The sequence below is a fragment of the Myotis nattereri genome (genome assembly GCF_964212035.1).
Source record: "Myotis nattereri genome assembly, chromosome: 1".
Taxonomy (NCBI): domain Eukaryota; kingdom Metazoa; phylum Chordata; class Mammalia; order Chiroptera; family Vespertilionidae; genus Myotis; species Myotis nattereri.
The window spans coordinates 204,471,852-204,487,443 of NC_138075.1; the positions used below are offsets into that span (position 1 = coordinate 204,471,852).

Genomic DNA, 15,592 nt, shown 5'->3' on the forward strand with positions numbered 1-15,592 from the left:
AGGAACGAGATGAGCGAAGCCACGACCGGGCGCAGCGATGACCGGGTAAGGGGGAGGCTGGAGCTGACCACCCTCCCCCCGCAGGGATGGTACGGTCCGGGGGGGCGGGGCGGGGGCGGTGCTCTAGGGTCTCCCAGTCCCATTCCCGCCTCGCCAGCCCCGCTGCCGCCGGAGCGAATGAACGCGCGTCCCGGCGACCCCTCCCCGGCCGGCTCCCCGGCTCCGCCCCTCGCCCAGCCGGCCCCTGCGCGGCTGCCGGGAGAGCTCGCCCAGCTCTGCGGCCGCCGCCGCCCGCGTCGCCTCTTCCTCCTGCCGCCGGCGTGCGGGGACCGTGCCCCGCGGCTGCGCAGCCCTGGGTGGGCGGCGGGGCCCGCGCGGCTGCTGAGCGCTCGGCGCGGCTCAGCCCGGAGTCCAGCCTGCGCGGCGCAGTGACAGGTGCAGGGTCTGGGCTGCAGACCCACCTGCGGGGGTCGCCGCGATGCCCACCATGCGGAGGACCGTGTCAGAGATCCGCTCCCGGGCGGAGGGTGAGTGGCCACCGCAGCGTGGGGCTGTGCGCGGAGCATGCGGGGTTGGGGCGGCTCTGAGCCAGCCTGGGGTCGTGTGTGTGTGTGTGTGTGTGTGTGTGTGTGTGTGTGTGTATGCATGTGCGCGCGCGCGCGTGCGTGGATGGAGCGATGCCTGTCCCACCTCTCCCCCCTTCTTGCGGCGTCTTCCATGCACTTGCAGACCCCTTCCCAGCCCCCGAGCCGCAAGGCTTGCTTTTCACCGCTGCGCGATCATCTGGTCGCTGTCACCGATGCTCCTGCCCGACCCACCTCCCTCCCCACCAGCTCGCAACCCGCCGCGTCCCCACTCGGCTTCCCCACCCGAGTGAACAGATCCCAAGCCCGCCGCCCACCTTTCTGCTCCCCACACGTCACAGCTCCCCGAGGAGCAGGTTTGCCTTTCCCAGGCTGCAGGAGCCTTTGATCTCAGCCCCTGGCCTCTCAGCACCAGGAGCCTTAATTGGGTTTGGGTGCTCAGCGGGGACTGTTCGCGCAGAGCTCTGCAATTCTGCCTCCTGCAGTGGAGACTCGCCCAGCTCCCTTCTGAGGTTTCGTTTTTTGTTTTTCCTTTTGCCTGAAGCCTGCCCCGTGGCAGGCTGAACAGACTTCTTAGCCAGGTGGAAGGTGTTGTCTTTGCTCCACCCAGGGCCAGCTGTTGAATGGATACACTTGTCAGCCATGAGCAACAGATGCCCAAGGGCAAGCGAGCTTTCCGAGGGCCAGGACGCTCCATCTTGTCAAAGGAGCCCTCAGCATCCTGCCTAGCATGGTGCGGCCCGTCAGTATTCCTTGGTTTTGCTCATGATAAAGCCAAGAGTGTACATATCTCGAGGGTTTTTTGTTTGTTTGTTTGTTTATTTGTTGTGTTTCTCTCCCATGAAACCCATACTTGGATCCTGCAAAGGGTGGAATAACATGCTTTTGAGAACTAGCTTATCTTGCCGTCATCACTGATTCCCATCCTTCCCCACACCCCACCCTTTGTGAAGCAGGTGGTAAAGTGGTTGTAGAAAAAAAGAAGTTAGGAGAATAGGATTCCAGGGGTTTGAGACAGGCCATGGTATCACTTTTCTTCCTCAGTGCCCCCATGTTAGAAATGCGGGCACAGGACTCTGGTATCTGTGATTTTCTGTTTATCTTGCTTGGGAAATACTAAATGAAACTGCTCTGGTGAGGAAGCCACGCAAGAAGCAAAACTGACCCGTGTCCTACATAGGAATTGAGTATATACTTATTATTATTTGTAATATGATGGAAAAATATACGGGACATTACACTTTTTAGATGCACAGTGGAATAGGATAGTGTTATAAAAATGTACATAGTAAAAATGTGTTCATTCTTTTTTTGTATATACTGAGTGAAATGAGTACATTTCCCTAATTGCCATTTGAGTGAGCCATACAGGTGTTGAAAAGATAGTGGTAGCAGTTGGGATTGTTCTTTCAATTAATAATAATTGATGAACCCTATATTGTGGGAAATGAGAGAAGAGACCAGAAAACAATGCAAAACCTGTGGATTTTATTACGATGGCCAGGTTACAGGGTTGTTTCTGATTCACATGTGTGTTTGGCAAAGCATTTTCATAAAGATTACCTTCCAGGGCCTTGTAACACACCTAGAGACTGGCAGAGGCGATCGGATCTGCTGGCTGAGGAGACTGTGGCCCAGGTGGTTTGGGTACTTGCACAAGGTGGAGTCGCTCGTGCAGTGAAGCCTTGGGATTCAGAGCTCTGGGCAAACAGGGGCTACTTCTTACTTAATCTTTGTATTCCCTGTGCATCCGGCACAGTGTCGCGGCCTCGTGGCACTTGGTGAATGACCCTTCCCTCCCATGTTGTTGGTTTCTGTTTATTATGTACTGAGCATCTGGTCCAGACTGTGGTGAGGACAACATAAATAATGGCTCTGTGGGCTGGCGATGTGGCTCATTGCCTGCTCTGCCCACACTTCTCTTTCGTAAGGAAAATTCTCCTCTGAGGGCTCCCACTGCCTACAGGGCCTTGTTCGGCACTGCAACCCTCTTGGCCTCAGCTGATGGGACCAGGGGTGGCTCCTGACACAAGGGCAGACAACCCATAGATGGCTCGCACACAGGCTTGTAACCTGGTGGTTTGGCTCAAAAGGATTCTCTGTGGTGATTCTCTCTCTCATAGGATGAGTGAAGCTTAGAGACTTAGAGTGAAAATGGAAGCAGAAAGGGACAGAGGTGAACAGCCTGGGAGGGGAGACAGTGGCTGGCTGTAATAGGTTACGCAAATGCTGCTCATCTGAGGAAGCAGAAACTGGGAGTGAACAGAAAGATAGGAGAGAGAATGCACGGGGTGAAGAGAATGGGGCAGAGAGACACAGATGCTGAGAGTGTGGCCAGACCCTAGGGCATCACCTCCCCCCCCCCCCCCAAGTTTTCTAGTCTCAGTTCCCAAATAGCACTAGGATAGGCTCTTTTTTCCTTGAAGTAACTTGAATGGGTTTCTGTTCTCTGCATCCCGATTGGCCAGATGCCTGACTGTCCTGTGTGCAACTTATTTACAACCAAATTGGGGAGAAAAGACTTAACGTGAAATAAGAACTGAATGGCCCATGAGGAGATGTCATTAGTTGAACATTGTGCTTGCTATGGATGACTTAGGTCCTGTGGAAGGTCAGGACATAGGAGCATGAGGCTTGCTGAGAAAACACTTCATTGAGGTGAGACTTGAGTGCTCACACAGTGGAACTTTTAAGATACACTCGCATCACCGGAGGCCTGATGAGATGCAGGCTCTAAACCAGTGGGTCTGCCGCGGCGGGGCTGGCGCTGCTGTTTCTGACAAGCGCACGGGCTGTGCTGAGGCTGGCCTGCAGGTTACAGTTTGAGTAGCAAGATTAGTGCCATCTTTTTTAAGAGTCGAGAGGGTGTTGAAAGTAGATAGAGGAATCCATTGAAAAAAAAATGGTGAAAGTGAACATGGCTTATTTGAGATTTCTTAAGTAAGCTGGCCAGGAGCAGAGGGACACTTGGAAGTCGGAGGATGTACATGGAGCTACTGCTGATTACAGAGCATTTTGGATGCCCAGATAAGTCATTTGGATATAGAATCAACTATTTGAAGAGGATCTTCAAGCTCGTCCAATTCAATGTCTCATTCAAGCATGATGCCAGTATATAATATCTCTAATAGGACCAGTTAGGAGCCCAGTCATTACAGGGGAGTGACTTCCCCAGAGAAGTGTTTCTAGAAAGATTAAGCCTGGATGTGCGTTAGATGGTTGGAGGAAAATGGCAGTATAGATAAACTCTGTTGTTTTAAAAAACAAAAAAGTCTAAAAATGATAAACTCCAGGATTAGTATTGGAGGGGAGCAGTGAGAATAGGAAGGGAGGAATCAGGGCGATAGCTAAGTAAATCATGAACTGATTCCACAGAGAGCTATTGAACCCTTAACCAGCACAGTTCCAGTGAGCAGAATACAGAAAGGCCACCCCTGGAGGTGCTTACGTTCTAGTGAAGTGAGAGACAAAGGAAACACAATCCGTCAGCAGATTATAGAGCTTCTTCTGTGGTTAGTGCTGTGGACAAACGAAAGAGGAGGTGACATGCTTAAAGCTGGTGGATGGCCTGCCGCTTTCAGTAGGTTGGTTAAGCTAGCCTTCTGTGAAAAGCTGGAGGAGGGGAAGGAGTTAACCTGGAGGGGACCTGGGGAAGGGTGTTTCGGGCAGAAGGAACAGCCAGAGCTAAGGCCTCAATGCAACAGAGAGTCAGGAATGGTAAAGGGACTGTGAGAGGGAGGATGGTAGGAAATGAGGTCAGAAAGGTCACATCATGGGACAGGGAGATGGAGTGAATTTAGGGCAGGGGACAAGGGGGTTAAAGTGATGGGAGATTCTCAGGCAAGCTCCTGGGCTGGCACATAAAAATTCTGTGCAGTCGATTTTTTATTTTTATTTTTAGGAACTCTGCTTTACAGTCTTAAACCTGATTTGATTGAGAAAATCTGTTTAAAGATAAGGAAATTATCTCTCAATACAATAAGAGGGATAAATTCAGATTTTAAAGTAATCGTGGGACATCCAAATGGACATATTTTGAAGATATTAGAAATTTGGAGGTTATATGTGGGAAAAATCAAACAGGAGTCTTGTGTTGGAATAGTTGAAACCCTTATACTAGGTAGATTGGCCAGAACGCAAAATTAGATGGAGAAGACGGCTAAGAATTTTAGATCTCTTCACTTGTACACCAGCTAATTCAAGTGGGTCTTTGAAAACAGCATTAGAAATGCTTGAAACAGGGACTGAAATAATAGGTTTACACAAAATAGTTTTTCTCACTCTTGTGAAACTGACATGGAGTCAGCAGTCCGGGCCAGGTATGCCCACTACATAAAATCATAAGAGGCATTGTCTCCGTATGGCTTTCTGCCTCACCATCCTGAGTGTGTAAGTTCCTGAAGTCATACCATGATCACTGGGTAGGAGTTCAAGGTATGAAAAAATGGAAGTGGGGGACCAAGGGGTTCCACTCGAAGTACCACAGGAAGAGTAAGTGCTCATTTTGCACTGGCTCCCATATGCAAGGAAAGCTGGAAAAGGGAGTTTGCTAGCCGGGCACATTACTCAGGGTTTTATTGCTAAAGGAAAAGGAAGAAGGGTTTTGGTAGGCAGCTAACAGACACGGTTGCTATCAGGTACTCAGGCTGTTAAAGGCTTTGGCTGGAATCGTAGTGTTCAAGAACTTAAAATTTACAAAATCATAAGCATGAAATTGCTCAAAACTAAGGAAATGCACCAAAAAATACAGGCCTGTCCAATGATTTGCATTTTCTTTCGATGAATATTATAATGCTAAAATGTAAGACATTCATTTGATTATGTGAAAGATGTGCTAAAGTGATAAATTAAGGAGCTGTTTTAGGGATTGTTTTCCTAAACTGGTCTGTATAAATGGCAACTTTAAAATGTTTGTAATTACACAGAATACTATGCTTCATTTACTTAAGCGGTTTTTAGAAAGTAGCGTTAGCCCTGACCAGTTGCTCAGTGGTTAGAGCATCCAGCGGCCCTCAGATCAAAGGGTCTCAGTTCCAGGTCAAGGGCATGTACCCCGGTTGCAAGTTTAATCCCCAGTGCTGGATGAGGATTTAAAAAAAAAAATGGCATCCAAGTAATTGCTGTAAGGATTGTTAAAGGGAAAATTTTAGGAGGCCATGTCATTTATTTAGGTAAAATATGACCAAGATTCTTTGTTTAACAATCATGTTTTATGCCCTGCTGTGTGCCTGCTGATTGGCTGGTGGGACAAAAAGGTGTGGTGAATTGAGGGGATCCCAGTGGAAATGTGGAGATGAGTTAAAGATTTATAACTGACATGGCACTGTGAGAGAGGGGAGTGGAGTGTGAGTGTAGTGATACTTCATGTAATCAATATTTGAGAATCCCCAATACATGTCATTTTTCTTAGTGTCATTCTCAAGATATTAAATGTGGGAGAACTCAATTATTTTGGGTCTTCTAATCTGTAGTACACCATTCTTTTTTTTTTTTTTTAACTATCTCATTTCAGAAACAGAGAATTGAATCATGTGCCTGCCTTACAGCCATAAACAAAGTTTGCATAGATCAGAGTGTACTTTTGAAGTTAGTGAAAGGTTTGCTGCTTGAGTTTCTATTCACATAGTTTCATTATCATTCAGGCAACAGTTTCATTTTTCACTCCTCACCGGATCCCACACCTTTCAATGCTCTTATCCTCTGGACAATAAACTCCCTCATGTTTTCTTTAGTGATATATATGTTGTTGCTCTCACTGAGGACATTGTCTGGCACGTAGTAGGAGCTATTGGTTGAATGAATGAATCTTATGACCTGGAGAAGCTATGACCTAGAGACACCTTATAATCCCACCTACTTAATATTCTCCCCCTGGAAGCTGAGCATTGGGAAGGAGTGATTTTCCTGTGACCTGTTCCTGGCTTGCACTTACAGCTCTGAGGGCCACATGATCACCTTCAGTGTTTGTCAGATGAATGGATAACTCTGAACTTCGTGTTGAATGGAAGAACTTAACTTGGTTCTCTTGTTTGTTGAACCAACACCTGCTCACTGGAAAAACTCACACTGCACAAAGGTGTAAGGCAGTAAAAGTCACCACAAACTGTGCTATCTAAATATAATAAATGATGGCATTTAAACATACATGCTTCTTAACTATTTTCCAAAAGAGGAGAAATACATTTATTTGTTTAAAACAATGAGATCATATGCTGCATTATTTTTAATTGTTTCCCTTTTAGTATTTCAGGGACATCCTTGCCTATCACGTAGATTTGTATATATTCCAGGATAAGGATGGATTTAATCTTTTTTCTACTTTTATTAAAATATAATGTAGTTGTTTCAGGTGTACATCATAATGATATATATATATATATATATATATATATATATATATATATAGCAAATTGATTACCACAGTAAGTTTAGTTAATACCCATCATTTCACATAGTTTGAAGATATTTTTTCTTGTGATGAGGGCTTTTAAGATCTACTCTCTTAGCAGCTTTCAAATATACAATGCACTATTGTTTACTGTAATCACTGTGCTGTACATTACATCCCCAAGACTTACCTTATACTTGGAAATCTGTATCTTTTGACCCCCATCCCCTATGGGAAGGGCTTTTTGTCTAGCATGACTTATGTCCTCAGTTCCTAGAGTAGTGTCCAGCATTTGGTAGGGGCCTCGGTAAATATTTGTTAAATGAATAGATCATTAATTTCACGGCAGCTTAGTACTTTCATGTCTGTGTATAATAATGTAGTAAGAAGTCCTCTGTAGGTGGGCATATGTCATTTCAATTTTATTTGTAAACAAACCACTCTTGAATAAGCAACTTTATACATCTTTGTGTACTTTTCTGATTATTTCTCTGTAAAAAGCCCCGAGGGATTACTGGGTCAAAAGTATGTACCTTTTTAAATGAAAAAAAAAAAAAAAAGTATGTATTTTAAAATTGCTAGAAAGATAATACCAGGTTTCCCTCTCACTGAGAGTGAGCAGGTGTACCTATTTCTCTATGTCCTTCTCCAGTATTTAGAGAGTCTTTTTATATGAATGAATATACATATTCAGTGCAAAGAGTGAATGTTTAAGTTTGCAGTGCTTTGGTTATTAGGTTGAATACGTTTTGATAAATTCAGTGACTTTTTTTCTAAATTGTTTATTCAGGTTCTTTTATGAAGTTTTTTTGTATTGAATTTTGAGAGTGTGCATGTTGAAGATATTTTTTCTCTGATTATAGTTTATCTTTTCATTTTTATAGTATTTTCTGGTGTATGTGAATTAATTTTTGTGAAGTATGTATGCTGTAATTTTTTCTCTTAAAATTTTTTCTTTAATGCCATATTTCTCATTTCAAGATAATGATCTTTTTTTACTTATATTTTTCTCTGAGTACTTTCAGGTTTCATTATAAACAGTTAATGTATAATTTCTGTGGGATTTATTTTGTTGTTGAGATTGCGGTAGGGATCTAATTTTATTCTTTCTTAACTTATTATCCACTTGACATGATAATCACATATTTAATAATCCATTCTTTCAATATTAATTTGCTGCGCTTCTTTTATATACTAAATTTACATACATAATTAATCATTTCTGGAATTAGTCTCTCTTTTTCCCTCTTCTTCTGCACCCTGCCCCTCAAAACCCTAATTTTAGTTTGTCTCTTGGCCCCTAGTATCAAATTCCTTTATTGCAGTTAATAAACAATATCCTCAGAGCAGTCCTGCACTAACTGCTCTTTTCTCTCATTTTTTTTCTGGCTCTTTTTCTGTTTATGTTTTCACTTTGAACCAAGTGAGTCAAGTTAACATTTGTATTGGCCTATTTGTTGGCATTTCATTATGTTTATCATTTATACTAAGAGAATTCACATCTTACATATATTGAGTCATTTAAACTTAGTTTTTCTCTCTATTTATTGGTATTTCTTTCATCTGCTGGGGAGATGTTTCTTAAAAATAAGCCCTGCCCGTTTTATGATGTGATCCTAGATGACTTATATTGTATGAAGATGTTGTGAATGGGGTTCTTTCTGAAATCATGTGTTCTTGTTTGTGACTGTTTGCCCATGTAGGGTGGAAGCTATTGATTTTGAAATTGACCATCAGTCTGAATTCTTTCATTTTAAGTAGTTTTTCAGTTAATTTTCATCACCATAAATTTAAAAATTATATCATATATCATAAGACACAGTATTTTTAAAGAAGATTTGCAGTTAGTCCGACTTGACCAGGTATATTTTGGTTATACTAATTTTTTTTTTCCAGTAAGATTGGTTCACTTTTCCTTTCTCAAATATTGTGGACTCTCGTTCCAACTTACTACTTTTAAGGTGTCACATAAGTAGCCCTTACATAGTAGTCAAGACACAGCTCTGTCTAATGCTCTCTGCTGGAGGGAGAAGTCAGAATTCAGACCAGCTGAGCAGTAACTGTTGTTTTCATGGAATATACTTAGAACGGACTGGCACTCTTAACTTTCATCAGCACAAAGAGAAATAAACTGTGAGGCCACAAGTGCTAGGCACATATGTAATTTTAAGTTTTCTAATAGCCACATTTAAAAAATTAAAAACAAGCAGTTGGAGTTAATTTTAACCAGTTTCCAAATACTGTTTCATGTTATTTATATAAAAATTAATAATGAGGGAGTTTGCATTCATTTTCTGTACTAATTTTTAAAAGTATGCTGTGCGTTTTATATTTATAGTACATCTCAGGTTGGACTAGTCCCATTTCATGTGCTCAGTTGGCACATGTGGCTGCCATACATGTTAGGATTTACTGGAGTTTTTCAGAATCTAACATCTTATAATGGAAATCATTTCTTATTAAAAATACATCTGTGAGTATGCTCTCTTAAATAGAAATTAAGGCCCTCAACTCCCTTACAACAGAAGGCAGTCACAAATGTCCTCATATTGCACATTATTGTTAGTGCTTGGGTAATGCTGCTTTGACATGGCCCTGGTGGCAATGTAGAGGTTTTGTTTTGTGTAAGTGTATCATGGCATCTTTTGAAGCCTATTGTTTTGTTCCCATGTAACAAAAACAATTCCCTTTTTAAATAGATTTGATAAGCAAAAACCATCCTGCCCTACCTTCCTATTAAATGATTTCCATTCAATGTTAACATGAAACGTGTGTACATAGTAAATTTTGCAAGCTGTGCTCTTGTATATGATGTTGCCATCACTTTATTGATCTAAAGCAGCAGTTCTCAACCTGTGGGTCGCGACCCCTTTGGCGGTCGAACGACCCTTTCACAGGGGTCGCCTAAGACCATCCTGCATATCAGATATTTACATTATGATTCATCACAGTAGCAACATTACAGTTATGAAGTAGCAAGGAAAATAATTCTATGGTTGGGTCACAACATGAGGAACTGTATTTAAAAGGCCAGAAGGTTGAGAACCACTGATTCTAAAGGGACCGAAGAACTTGGCTTCAGGGGTCATTTACACAGCTAATTGGGCAAAGGGAAGTGTCTGTGTTGAACCAGGGCCTCTGTTCCTGCTTTTGTGTGAGCCATCTTTGAAGACGACTGATCTTGAGCCATCTGGGGCTGTGCTTACTGGGGTCAGGTTAGTCAGGTGACAGTTTAAGCCGAGACTCTTACTAAGAAGACCAAAGCCAACCCTAGGCTTCCAGCCAAGAAACCGCTTTAGTGGGCCAGACCTACTTACTAGTAGCATACAAGATACACTTTCATGAGTGAAGCAGACAAGCAGTGGTATGCAAGGCTGGATCAGAGAGCTGGATTATTCCAGCCTCAACCTAGAGTAGGAGAGCTTCTGTCATTGGCTGAGGTCCCTCTGGCCGACTCTGGTCCTAAAGTGAAACCAACTGTTGCAAGAGAAATCTCCTGCCAGAGTCTGCAGCCCATCTTTTCCTCATCCCTCCCTCACCCCATGTAGATGTAGCCCTGCCCAGTCCTGAAAAACCTTAGTGGTGGGAGACATGTAAGGAGCTCTGAGTTAGCACTCTAAGGATGTGTAATGAACCACCCTGTCATCATTGCTTTGACCCCGAGTGTCTGTCACAGTTATTCCTGGGGGCCCTGCCCTGCTCTGGGAAAGGAGACCCTGGTCCCTGAGCCCAGCTTGGACACGAGTGCTCTACACCGGTGAGGAGTTCTGAGGCAAGGCGAGGCCTGCCAAGGCTCCTGAATATCATTTGCACGTGCTTGCCTCACTGTTGCTCTTGGCCAGCGCGTCTGGACAAACTAGTTGCCCCGAGCAGGAGGTCTTTGGTTCTGAGTGCACCTGTTGTCCGTGACCAGTTTTGGCTGGATCTCTTGCTCGGCCACTGCGTTGTTATGCTAGTGGCTGTGACTAGTTGACCCTTTCCAGCCTCTAGCTGTACTTTTAAAAAACAACAACTCATGTTCTTTATCTGACCAAAGAAATGAAACCGATCTCTGAATATATTTTATCCAGATTTGATGTGCTGCTCTGTAATCTTAAATCTTAAATTGGGTTCAGTCCACCATCAGTGCCAGAATAGCTATGATAAATGCCCTCTGGTGGACTTACTCAACTTCTTTTAACTTTATTTTCACAATTGTGAGTAATGGTTAGAGAAATGACATAAGGAAAAAGAACTCTGCCCCCCATCTCTAATGCAAAGTGTATGGACAGGGCACTGGGAGGCTTGTGGAATGTGGAATGTTTTATAGTCATTTTTCTGCCTCAGTGGTGCGCAACCCTGGCTGCTCAGTAAATAAAATAAGGAGCTTTGGGCAATACTGATGCCCAGATGATCCCAGACCAGTGGAATCAGGCCGATTACTGGGCATATGGACCAAGCATTGAAATCTTATCTCCCAAGTACTTCTAATGTGTAACATGTTAAAACAAACAAACACAGGTGTAGCCTGGCTGGTGTGGCTCAGTTGGTTGAGTTCCGTCCCCTGCACCAAGGGGTCCAGGGTTCCATTCCCAGTCGGGCCACGTGCCTGGGTTGTGGGCTCCATTCCCAGTAGGGGTAGCTAATTAATGTTTCTCTCATTGGTGTTTCTCTCTCCTTCTCCCTTCCTCTCTTTCTAAAAAAATCAAAACATATTTTAAAAAATACACAGTGATGTAGATCCTTGCATTTACTTGCTTGCAGAGAGGAGGAATGGATTGCATATAAAGCCTTGTAGGTTGCCAGCCAAAAAAAACAAAACAAAAAAACCCAAGAGTGTATGGATATTTTTGGTTAAAAGTTTTGTCTATTGCTCAGCTACTTAATTTCCCTGCTCAGAAACTGTCAAACTCATACGGTGCTGGATTTTTAGGTTTGAAGACTTCCTTGAAAATTCTGAATTAGATATTCAATTCAGTACAATTAAAAGAAGAGCACACGCATTTAGTTTGTTTTTAGCTGTTTTCTATCTACCCTGCGAGCGGGATGAATATGAGCCTTTCTGCGGTGTCATTACTAGTTTTTTGCTAACCTGTTTACGTTGATTATGTTGTAATAATTAATCTCCTTGTTCATCCTGTATTTGTAGCCCGTATGTATCGTCATGCGCACCTGGATGAAAGACTTGAGCAAGTTGGTAAGAAGTTTCTGTAGCAACTTTATTTCCAAGAGGCTTATTTTCTTAGCTTTACAATCATCGATTTATCCCACCGTGATGTTAAATAGTCTTTCATAGGTGAATGTATAGAAACTGGAACTGACAGTTTACCACAGGTCCCAGTTGACCTGCCTTCCCTAGACACTGGGATGAAGTCACTTTTGAGACCCTTCACCGGTGGGGTTCCCTGGTCACATGGCTGGGTGCTGGGTGTCTGGTGTCAGGATGCGATGAGGATTAGACAGGAAGCTTTGCAGTGCCTTAGACGCAGTGGTTCTCAACCTTCTGGCCATTTAAATACAGTTCCTCATGTGGTGACCCCCAACCATAGAATTACTTTCGTTGCTACTTCATAACTGTAATGTTGCTACTGTTATGAATCGTCATGTAAATATCTGATCTGCAGGATGGTCTTAGGCGACCCCTTTGAAAGGGTCGTTCGACCGCCAAAGGGGTCGCGACCCACAGGTTGAGAACCGCTGCTAGAGGAACGCACTGTGTCCAACCGTTGTTTGACTTTTTGATTGTGTAGTTAGTTCTCTTTTATCCTTACTGTTTCTGCATTTAGACTTTGCTTTTTTAGGTGATAATGTGACTTGTACTCTATAGATAGACATATTTTTTTTAAAAGATTTATAGAGGGAAGGTTCTGCCTCAGCTCAGTTTACACCCCCACCCCCATGGTTACTTATTCTTGTCTTTTTGTTTCAAGTTCAATGAGAGAATCATTAACACAAGTTGGCCTTTTGTTGGCTTCCAAGTGATTACAATTAGCAGAGGAGAAAAAGCTCTTAATTTCCCCAGGTGCCAAGTCGAAGGTCCCTTGATCCTAAGTGACTTTACCTGTGGAATTTTTTCTTATGGTTGGTGAACTATGTTGTATGTTTTAGTTTTAACTAAGTCTGATTACCAAGGCCTTCAGTCTGAATGTGATGGTTTCTTTATGTCAGACATTTTTTCATTTGTTCAGCTAGAATTGTCCTTTTTTCTTTTAATTTCTTTGATGCAAACTAGACTCACCATCTTTACTGTTTATACTTCATGTGGGTTTTTTGTTTTCTTTTGTTTTTTATTTTGTCTGCTAGGTTCCAGTCTATCTGACATAGTAGCCACGTAAAAAGCCCCGTGCTTTTGTTCTGTGAGACGACACAAGTTGAGACTATGCATCGCTTAATGCTGTCCCCACTCTCCTCAACCCTTAAGCTTGAGCCCTTGCAAATGACTGACTAGAGAGAAAATGCAGTGAGGCACTTGGGGCTCCCAACAGGCCTGGAGTGAGATCTGACTTGTGGCTCTTCCAAGCTGTGTGGCCTTGGGCAAGTCACATAACCTCTCTGAGACTCCTGTTTTGCTTTGGCAAAATGGTAGTAATACCTACCAGTACGTCATATGCCTGTTGGGTAGAGAGTAGACAAAGCCTAGCTGCACATGGGAATCTCCAGAGGAGCTGTAAACACGCTGACCCCTGGTCCCACCCCCAGAGGTCCTGATTTCATCCTCAGGATAGAGGTTTGAACCAGGGAGAGATGATGGTGGCTGGGACTACTAAGTAATCAGTGGCAGTGATGGGAGGTGCTCAGGTTCAGGATATAGTTTGAATTCATATCTACCTAACAGAATTGTTGATGAATAGGATGTGGAGCATTGAAGAGAAAGAGGAGTTGAAAATGACTGACGTTTTGGGCCCTGAGCCCAAAATAGTGGCACCATTTAGTAAGAGAAAAAACACTTGAGATGAAGGCCTCCTTGCATCTTAGAAATGAGTGTGGAGATCCACATGTGCCAAAATATGTATGTTTGTGTACATTTCTTTTGTGTGTGTGTTGTTTTTTTTTTAGAAAGACTATTGCATTTATCTTAAAATCAGGATTTCAATCCAGCCTCCATTTTCTCCATCTTCTTTTCTCCAAATATTCTTTAGAACTTTAGAAAACGTAGCTGTTAGGGTCTTAGGTGTTCCTAGATCTTACGACATCTAGGAACTGAATAATTCTATTGGCGGGACTTTTTGCTCCATAATCAGAGGTGAGAGTAGTCTTCCGTGCCATCATCGTGTTGTTTTGGCTCTTGAGGTGCTCCACGTCACAGGGATGGTCTTCAGGGTGAGAAATGAAGTGAGAGCTGTAAAGTAGGCGCTCAACAAATGTTTCTTGAACCCGCATCTGGTGGGTGATTGGGGATAAGATCAGCTGTTGAAATTGTGGAAGCTAACTTTAGTGGGTGGAATGGTTTTGAAGCCGCATGGAGTTTTCCTCTTATCACCAGAGACCCATTGCACTTTGCTCAACAATGGCCGCGGGTACTGCACATCTTAGTGGCTGATTTCACGATTCTAATTAGCAGTGGTAGCAAGTGGGGGGCAAAGTGGTGCCTTAAGAGACTCTGCACTGGCTGACTTTTACGTATGACATTAGATCAGTGGTTCTCAACCTGGGCTGCACATTAGAATCACCTGGGAATCTTTTTAAAATCCTGATTAAGGGCCTCATCCTCTGGAAATTCTGTTTCTTTGTTATGGGGTGGGGCCACAACATTAGTAACAAAGAAACAGAATTTCCGGAGGATGAGGCCCAGAAATCAGGATTTTAAAAAGATTCCCAGGTGATTCTAATGTGCAGCCAAGGTTGAGAACCAATGCATTAGAAGGTTCTTGAAATATCTGTTCAGACTATCCTCTCATTGTTCTTGTTCTACCTGTGAGTTGGGTAGAGCTGATAGCAATCTCACGTGTGTGGGTGTCATTGCTTTAATGTCACTGAGCACTGTGCTGGGTCTTTTCAGTTTTTGCAGCCCACCAGCTGTCATTCACACATCCCAGCTTAATCTGGTTAGTGGAGGTTTATCTTCTTTTTTAGCCACATCCTGATAAACTAATGGCTGCCAGCCCTGTCTTCCTTTTGTGCAAGTGACTCCTAATTCTCGGAACCTGTCTTGTCCAACCAGTCTCGGTGGTTCTTCAATGCTGCCCACAGTGCGGATGGCAGACAAGCCACCTGGAGCCGCACCCATTCTCAGGGTTATGTCTGGAGGTGGTGTTCTCCATGCACCTTTATGGGTGTCCTGTTCTTCTAGGCTTGTTCGATGGACCTGTTGGATATTTGATATGCCAGATTGTGACACTACTTGTCATCGATAGGCAGATGAGAGTGGCACCCCTTTTCTTATCAGGGGTAATGTCTGGTTCTCCAGAATAAAAAGCTGTTCGTGTGTGTGGGTGGTTTATATTATTGTGTGTGCTGCTCTGACTCCTCCATCAAAGCCGTAATTAGCAGGTAGGCTTTCGTTTCTTCACTGGGTGTTTTTGATGGTTGAGACTTTGTTAAAAAATAAAGGTGAATAATTTTTCTCTCCTGCCAAAGTCACAATGGTGATAAAAAGCAAGTGCCCATCAAACGGCGCTGCCTCTCCTGAGAATAACACAGC

General features: G+C 43.4%; 1 protein-coding gene across 1 annotated transcript in view; it reads left to right on the forward strand.

Moving 5' to 3' along the window:
- The first annotated feature begins 248 nt into the window (after positions 1-248).
- The window catches only part of ATP8A1 (ATPase phospholipid transporting 8A1), a 211,479-nt gene continuing 196,135 nt past the window's right edge, over positions 249-15,592 (forward strand). Inside the window, exon 1 of the mRNA XM_081092781.1 lies at positions 249-527. Coding sequence (XP_080948907.1) covers positions 479-527 — 49 coding nt within the window. The 5' untranslated portion in view covers positions 249-478. The remainder of the gene's footprint in view (positions 528-15,592) is intronic.